General features: G+C 50.0%; 1 protein-coding gene across 7 annotated transcripts in view; it reads left to right on the plus strand.

Moving 5' to 3' along the window:
* The window catches only part of rasal2 (RAS protein activator like 2), an 83,789-nt gene that overhangs the window by 18,861 nt on the left and 56,105 nt on the right, over positions 1–8,823 (plus strand). For 4 of the 7 annotated variants that reach the window (XM_015054933.1, XM_015054937.1, XM_015054938.1 and 1 more), the window contains exon 1: positions 1,046–1,651. The exons of 1 other annotated variant lie outside the window; for it this stretch is intronic. In XM_015054933.1, coding sequence (XP_014910419.1) covers positions 1,213–1,651 — 439 coding nt within the window. In that variant the 5' untranslated portion in view covers positions 1,046–1,212. Of the gene's footprint in view, positions 1–1,043; positions 1,652–8,823 lie in introns of those variants that run through there. 2 more of the 7 variants (XM_015054934.1, XM_015054936.1) reach the window with 2 other exon arrangements.

The raw sequence follows: 8,823 nt of genomic DNA on the forward strand, positions 1-8,823 counted from the left end.
GGGCCAAAGGGGAACGCCTCAGGGCCACCTGGGAACGCCTCGGGGCCAAAGGGGAATGCCTCAGGGAACGCCTCGGGGCCACCTGGGAACGCCTCAGGGCCATCTGGGAACGCCTCAGGGCCAAAGGGGAACGCCTCAGGGCCACCTGGGAACGCCTCGGGGCCAAAGGGGAATGCCTCAGGGAACGCCTCAGGGCCACCTGGGAACGCCTCAGGGCCAAAGGGGAACGCCTCAGGGCCAAAGGGGAACGCCTCAGGGCCAAAGGGGAACGCCTCAGGGCCACCTGGTAACGCCTCAGGGCCAAAGGGGAATACCTCAGGGAACGCCTCAGGGCCACCTGGGAACGCCTCGGGGCCACCTGGGAACGCCTCAGGGCCACCTGGGAACGCCTCAGGGCCACCTGGGAACGCCTCGGGGCCACCTGGGAACGCCTCAGGGCCACGTGGGAACGCCTCAGGGCCACCTGGGAACGCCTCGGGGCCACCCAGTGGCTTTGATCGCGTTGCACCAAGACTTCTCCGGCCAACCCTCAGGTATCAGGTGGAGGTCTGCTGGAGACAGATGGCTGAACTGGAGTCGCTGTGCTTTCGAAATCCAGTTTCATTTCAAGAAAAAACTTCTGGAGAAGCAGCAGAGGGACTGAGATCGATACATGTGTGTAAATAAAGAAGGTTCTCAGATGTGTGTCAGCTTTCGGTTCCTGTTTTATTAATAATCCCACACACACACTCTCACACAGCAGATCAGTGGAGACATTGTGGTGTGACGAAACCATCGCTGCTGAGGTAAAAGCACGCTGGGTTGAGGTTTCCTGTGGAAGCCCTGCTCTTCATTGGTTCCGGACTCTGTGGACCAGAACCAGGGAGACACTAGACCCTGGAGTGAACTGGGTTCAGAGCAGTTCTGATCAGGGTGTGGAGCCATAAACCAGTTTTTCTTCAGACAGGAAACCACAGTCTGCTGGTTTACAGTCTGCTGCCATCTGATTGGCTGAGGCTGGCTCTTCCTCTGACTGACTTCCTCCCAGGAAGACGCTCGCTCGCTCGTTCACTGCCTGTTGAGAAACAGCAGCATGACGACGACTTGAGGGCCCAGCGCCGTCGAGTTTGGACCAGAACCCTGCTGTCGGGTTTGAATTATGACCCATCTAGAACCCGGCTGTAGAACCGGCGGAGTTGCTGCGCCTTGAACCGAGCCCATCTGGTCTGGACCATGAGTGGGAGTGGAACTCCCTCTGAGGGCCTCGAGGGCCCGGTTCAGCCCGGTCCGTACCACTGGCACCTCTACAGGAAACCCTGGAGGGCGTTTGAGCCTGAGCCCGGTTCCGAGCAGCCATTGGACCGATACCAGTGGAGAACATCTGAAGACCACAATCTGGAGCGCCCTCAGCTGTTCGGCCTGCTCAAAACCAGCACCCTGCCCCGGCGGCGGAACCAGAACCAGGATCCAGACAAGCATGGATCTCTGCGCAGGATCATTCCCTTCTTCCGGTCCATGTCAGAACCTGGTGCCGCCGGCGGCTCGGACAGAACGCCGCTCAGAAAAGCCGGATCAGATGCTGAGCGCAGAGCGCCGTCCGTCAGCAGCTTCATCAGTACGCTGTCCCGCCGGATCAGCCGGGTTCTGAGAGACGAGCCGGAACCAGAGTCCGGTAGGAGAATGAAGCCGCTCCACATTTAGCTGTTTGTGTAAAGATCAGAGGAGAAACACCAGCTCTGCTGATTGGTTCTCCTCTCTTCCTGTTTATCTGATCGCCTTGTTAGACCCAAACAAACATCCTCGGCTCATAGAACCAAACCGGGTTGCAGAGGATGGGACCTTCACAATCTGTCCATGTTCTACATTATTCCATCTTAAAACAGAGAAAATAGAAGATAGTTTCTTCTAAATTATAAATCTATTGAATGTCACACAGTATGCAGATGAAACTGGTGATTTTATCTGGTCTCTGTAAAACCTGCTGCTCTGCCTTGAAATGATTTTATTGTAAACTCAGAGAGCTGGTGACAGACTTCTGCATCCTATGTGCACAAAGGAGCAGTATAGCAGATCCTTCCTCCCAGCAGCTGATAGACTCTAAAACCATCACTGTTCCCATCAGTCAATGTCTTTGACTGCCTGTCACTTTTCTGTAGGGAACCAAAATTCCACCTTTGTGGGACAATGAAGTATATTTCTATTCTAGAAATGTGGCAGAAGCAGAAATAACTACAACAAAACCATCATTAATTGTTCAAAAACCTTTAAGTTCACATAAAAGAGGAAAAAACTCAACAACTCCGTCTTAATGATTGGATGTTTCCAGATTAGAAACATAGAGGTAAGACATTAACTCCTCTCTAGTTTGAGTTTCTTTCTCATTGACTTTTTCTCTTGGAACGTTAATTTTTTCCAACTTTGAATAAACACATTTTGGTCTTTAATGTCAAAGTTGAACACCGACGTGTGACGGATTTGATTGACGACAGACGAATGTTTCTGAGGTCTTCCTTGAAACCAGCACTGGGTGAATGATGCAGATGAACCAACCGTTGCCCCAGAGACTGTAAGCCCACCGGGGTCCTCTCCCTCCATATCATTCTTGAAGTGTTTGCAGACCAGAGGCTGTTATCCTTCCACAGAGTCCTGTGGTCCCTGTCTAGTGGGCCACTGTGGCACGTACCAGACCCCCTCTGATTCACAGGAACTCCAGGATACTGGGATCCATCCAGACCTTTAACCTTCATATAGCTTCACCTCTTTCAGGTTGGATAAACTTACTGAGACCCACCCAGCAAGTCTCTGGGTCTGTTCAGGTACCAGTTAGTGTGGGACGTTGCAGGTTAGGTTCTTCACCATCATTGGCTGGTTTAGCTGTTCATGAAGATGGGTTTGTTTTTATGGCTGTTTGGAGGCAGAACGTGTTCCTGCAGCTCTGTTTGTCTACACCTCAGTGGTGTTTACCTGCCAGAACAGACCGTCCCTTTAAATCAGCTCATTGTTCGCCCTTCACGCTCTGCAGGCTGCAAACGCAGCGTAAATCATCCAGTTCAGGCAGATCAGAGGCTGAAGAGCTTCACAAAACTGGCCCTCAAACTTCCAGCTTCTGCTCCTCCTCTGGTTAACCTCTGACCTCAGAACGAGGATGTGGTCAACCCAGCAGTTTCAGTCTGAGGGATGATTTTCCTTCAGGAGGAACGTTGGTTAGATGGAGGATTTGGAAGAAGGTTTAATTGATTTGCTCTGATATGCCGTCATGTGAGAAGAACGGTGGAGCTGGAGCCGCAGGTTTCACATGTCCTCCTCATGTGACGGTTCTCTGCAGGGAGACAAACAGATTCGGTCACTTCAACCTCAAAATGATCCAAGCTTCTGTCACTGCAGGTCCGGATCGGTCCAGTTCCGGCATAAAGAACCCACATTACAGCTTCTGCTAGCTCTGACTGTGGAGTCATGAAGCTCCAAAACGAAGGCCTGTAGAAAAGCTGCTCATAAATGTCTCGTCACTAAACGACATCAACAGGAAGCAGACGAACATGGCTCCTGCTGAGCAGCTGGACAGTTTTATTTGGACACTGCAGCAGACAGGAAGTTGGACTGGTGATGTTTTCAGTTCCAGCTGTAGGATGGAAAACTACCTGGTTCTCCAGACTGGTTCTGCAGACTTCCTGCTGGTTTTCTGTAGTGGACGTCTGCAGCTCTCTGGGTTCCTGGTGGATTAGTTCTACATTCTAGTATTTCTAGAACAATTTCTATATTTGCAGAACTTTTCATGCTAATGATAGCATGCTAGCTTTTCTTGATGCTCTTTATACTAACATTAGCCTACTGTGTGGACTTTCTTTCATGTCTATATTAGCCGTGTAATAGTAGCATGTTACATGTGTTATCCTTTCCAGCTAACGTTAACATTGTTTTCATATTTTCTCCAGGGAAATGGCACACTGCATTGCATTCTGGGATTGTTTGGGCCTTACTGTCTTCTCTGCTAAACAATTGACTGTTGGCAGCGTTTCTATGAAAAAGTGGTTGGTTTGCCTGAGCCTGTAGCAGCATAACTACAGGCTCTGGATAACCTAAACTCCTAGCATGAGTCATGAAAGAAGCAGAGATGTTTGTGTTTACTGTGAGAGACTGCAGGCTGCAATCAGGAGGCTCTTAAATGTGTTGGATCCATTTGAGCTTCCATAGCCAGGAGGGAGCCTGCAGACTTTAGTTGACATTCTGAAAATGTAAAAAAATATATCCATCATTATAGTTGGTGTGTTTCATCACTGACCATTGAGCACATGGTTATAAACTCAACGTAGTTCAGCACACATCAGTCTATCTGATGATGAAGCCTGGACCAACCATTGTGAGTAGCTGCAGCTAACTCTGTCATCCAGGATCGATTCATGTTTAAATTATTACGCTAATGTTAGCAAGCTTACTGTTCTATTAAGAGAGAGTTGGATTAGCATGCTATCAATGCTAACATTAGCTACTGTGTTAATTTTTGGTAGTTTTTCATGTTCATATTTACATGATAATGTTAGCTAACTGTTGTTTTTGGCATTGACCTTTTGCTACTATGTCACTTCATCATGTGAGACGCCATGACTGACGTCGGAAGTGAGGGACTTGAGTAATGAATGGAGTAGCTGTGATTGTTTACCAAACTCGTTTTTGCTAATGTAGCAGCCGTGGCTTCTGTTTGTTCTAGTTGAGATGATTTGTCTGTGGAAGTGGATTGAATAGCTAGCTTAGGAACCGACCCTTACCTTTCTCTCAGAACATTGGTTGATTTGATCAAATCATTTACTTTACTTGAATTTTTGCCGTTCTCTTAAATTGTACAAAAGTTTATATGTTTACCAGTTTTGTTCGTGCATGGTGCTGAATGGTCGTTTTCTCCAGGGTTACTAATTAAATGCACATCTTCTCCATGGTGCAATATTTGATTGCATCTCACTAATCTTACTTAGCGATAAGGTTTATGAACATTAATCTTCTCACATTGGGAAAAGTATTCACTGCAATCCAGAAATACACCCAGCCCTTATGGTTGACGGCTGCTGTCCATCGCAGTCTTCTCTGCTCATCAAAAGGTTTTCAGCTGCACAGCATCCTACATTTCACAGTGGGATCGACGAAATGAAGCATATCAGAGTTTAGGCCAGCAGCTGTCTGTTGTTTTGACCAGCTCTACAGACGTTAAGGTACTCAGGCTGTTTGGACGTTTGTCACGGCGCAGTTGGCCGCTTTGTGCTCATTTCAGCATTAGCTCACTGATGCTAGCTGGCAGTAGCAGTATTTAGTATTTTATAGTAACTTTGGTGCACTAATATTAGCATGTTGTTTTCTTTTGTGTATGCTAACGTTTCCATACTATGTCAGTGTGCTAACTGTGTTTGCTGTTTTCTCTGGATTATTCAGGACTGGTTCTGGTTCTGGTTTGTTGTTATTCTTCTAGCGAACTAGACGTGTTAAGTCTAGTTCACTAGACTTAACACGAACTAGACTTACCCCGTATTTCCATTAAGATGGAAATACAGGGTTATAACATGTTAGCATGTTATTACACTGATGTTAGGATTGTGTTACTGTTCCTGTCTTTGATACACAGTACAAAGTACCTTCACATGAGCTGCTGTTGCTGATTATAAATGGTCTGAAGTGGTGAAGGTTGTGATGGGTGTGTCAGGAAATGCAGCAGGCTGCCTGCGATGTGGTGAAGATTGCCTAAGTTCTGAGCATGCAGAGCCTTTTGGGGATGTTGTGTTATCAGGTGGGGAGTCTGTGGCAGACTGTCATGGCCGCCGGTCTGGTTGGACGCCGTCCATGCTGGTTCCTGGGCTCTGGCCTGTTTTCACTCATTAACATGATGATGGTTCTGATCCAGATCAAGAAAAGTCAGACGCGTCTTGGTGTCAAACAGGGTCGGCTTCTAGTAAACATGTGAACAGAGACGCTCAGTGAGAGTTTTCTCCAGGCTGCCGCAGTGCATGCTGGGTAATAAAAACCACAGAGTTCTCACTTCTCACAAATAGAGGCCTGAGTCAGCGAACTGCTGCTGCTTTAATGAGAAACCTGGAGACAGAGCTGACCGAGCAGCCACCCGGCCCGCCACGGGACGCTGTTGCAGTCTGGGTCCGGCAGAACCGGGTTCTGGTAACTCTGGGTTCTGGTAACTCCGGGTTCTGGTTGTAAGGAGCTGGTAATGTTGTTCCAGTGTTTGGGAATCCCAGCCAGGAGTGACTCCTCCTTTTGTATGGAAATGATCCTTTCAGAATAAAAGCCCATGCAGAACAAAGGGAGGCTCATTAACCTTTCAGACTCCGGTGGGAACGTTGGGATTCCTGCTGTCAGCTTTGTTCCTCTCTGCTCAGACTGCGGATCAGTTTGAGGTCCAGTAGAACTCAGCTTGTTGGACCCAGAACGGATCAGAACCAGCGTTCTGTGGCCTCCGGTTCTGCTTCGCCGCCCTCGGCTCTTTGTCGCGCTCTCTCTGCTCCGCTGCCCCGTCAGCCTGATCCGAGGTGACGCCACCGTTCACCTCTGACCCCTGAAAGCCCTCCTGCCCCCACCCATCCAGTGAGTGACAGCCGTGGGGCAGAACCGGGTCTGCAGACCGGCTGCAGTCACAGGTTTAAATATTAAACAGAACCGCTGCCGGGTTCCACAGAGACCCGTTGGAAAAGGTTCTGATATTTGTTCTGCATGAAATATTCATGAAGAGACCTTTGAGTTTACCTGGTTCTGTTGAAGAGGCAGAGGTTCTGTTCTGGTCTCATCATTTGGTGATGAACCTTCCTGGTGGGTTCTGGTTGCCCGACCTCTGAGTTCTGTAGACGAGCTTGAACTGGACCAGGTGACTCGTGGTACCGGGTTCATTCCCACCAGGAGAGTTCAGTCTGCTTCAACCCGACTCCAGTCCGTTTGCCTATAAACTCCGGTCCGGGTGGTGAGGCGTGAACGCTCATCAAACTCTGTCCTCTGACCTCTGGTCCTCCAGACCTCAGTCTGGGTTCGGTTGAAGAGAACTTCAAACAGACTGGAGACCGCTCCAAAAGCAGGAAGTAGACTACAGAGCAGGGCATTCTGGGTAAATACAACCAAAGCTAACGTGCTAGCCTAGCTCTAGCAGCAGAAATGGCTCCTGGTCTTTAGCCTAAAGAGAAATCCTCCAACCGCTAAAATCTGACGCCTCCATCTTGTTTCCATCTGGTGAAGAAGGAAGTTGCTCTCAGTGTCTTCAGAGGTTTTTGTGTCGTTTCCTTCAGTGGTTCTTGGTGCAGCGCCCCTACAGGCCAGGAGGGGAACAGGTTGGTTTGACTCAGAGCCACAGCAGCTGGAGGTGGAGCAGATGTTCTGGTTCCAGTAGAACCGGGTCGACCGGCTGAAAGAGGGAAACAGACTGAATGGTAGGATGGCTGGATCTGGATCTGGATCTGGATCGGAACCGTCTCAGAGGTGTGTGTGTGCGTTCAGAACCGGCCCAGTGGACCTTCAGCAGGCATTGGGTCATGTTCGGGTGTAACAGGCTGAGCTCATGGTGGACAGCAGAACCTGCAGGCTCCACCAGACCGGGTCCAGTAGAACCTCACCGTTAGCTGGTGTCAGAGGTTCAGACTGGTTCTGAAACTCATCAGAGAACTGCAGCAGCTCCATACTGCAGTGTGTGTGTGTGTGTGTGTGTGTGTGTGTGTGTGTGTGTGTGTGTGTGTCGTTCCCCCTCCAGTTCAATGGTCCCATCTTGATAAAGCAGTGATGTGATGTAGCTGCGCCCTGATTGGCTGGGGGCTGCCGTGTTTACAGGTTGCCATGGCGACGTGCCGGTCTGCAGACAAAGCCTCTCTGTTGTCCCGTCTGTGCAGCGGCCGTTAACCCTTCGGGACCTCCGCTCCGGTCCCGGTCCGCTCTGGGAATCCTGCTGGGAGGTTTACCGGGAGCTGGGTAACACCTGGAGCGGATCGAACCGGAACCAGAACCAGAACCCGGTACATCCAGCAGCAGCTGCTTCCCCTCTGCAGGTGAAAGGTTTTTATTCCCTCAGTTTGTCCTGCAGGGGGCAGCAGAACCTCCTCCGCCTCAGGTGTCTGGACCGGTTCTGGTTCTCCCTGGTAATGAAACCAGAACTTGATCCCAGTTGGTGCCGGTCCAGTTTCATGTAAACACAAACAGACATGCGGCTTCAGAGGAATAGCAGACATGCCTGGAGGGGACAGGCGGCCCGGTCCAAACATTCCCTCTGGAGGCTCGGCCGGGTCCGGTTTCCCTCCGGACCGAGGAAGGCCGCGGTTTAACCGGCAGGTTTTATGTCCCAGCGGTTCTGACCCGACTGCAGAGCTTACAGAACCACCGGCAGGTCCGCATTGTTCTATAGCCAGTGTTTGGTTCTGATGAATGGGTCCGGCCAGAATCTGACCCGGTTCAGATGAATCGGACCGTCTCAGCAGCAGGATGCCGTCCTGTCCTCCTTCCTGTCTTTGTTCCTCGTGTCTCTGCTGCCGGACCGGACCGGGCCGGAGTCCCAGGAGGCAGAACCGGAGCGGGTTCTGGTGGTGCCGGCTGCAGCAGGTGCGACTCCTGCATGAATTATTGCTCAGCCAGAAATAACCAGCTGACTGCAGACCCAGCTGCTGCCGGGTTCTGCTGCGGCCCGGTCCTGGTCCAGAACCAGTTCCTGATGTCCTGCTGTTTAAATTATTTTATTTAACTGTCATGAAATTAAACGATTTTATTTAAACGAGTTTCCATCGGTTCCTGTTGGTCCTTCCTGCTCAGTTCTGTTTGGTTCTGTCTGGTTCTGTTTGGTTCTGTTTGGTTCTGTCTGGTTCTGTTTGGTTCTGTTTGGTTCTG

The sequence above is a fragment of the Poecilia latipinna genome, unplaced genomic scaffold, assembly GCF_001443285.1.
Source record: "Poecilia latipinna isolate Pla-1442-1.1 unplaced genomic scaffold, P_latipinna-1.0 Scaffold1287, whole genome shotgun sequence".
In the NCBI taxonomy this organism is placed as follows: Eukaryota; Metazoa; Chordata; class Actinopteri; order Cyprinodontiformes; family Poeciliidae; genus Poecilia; species Poecilia latipinna.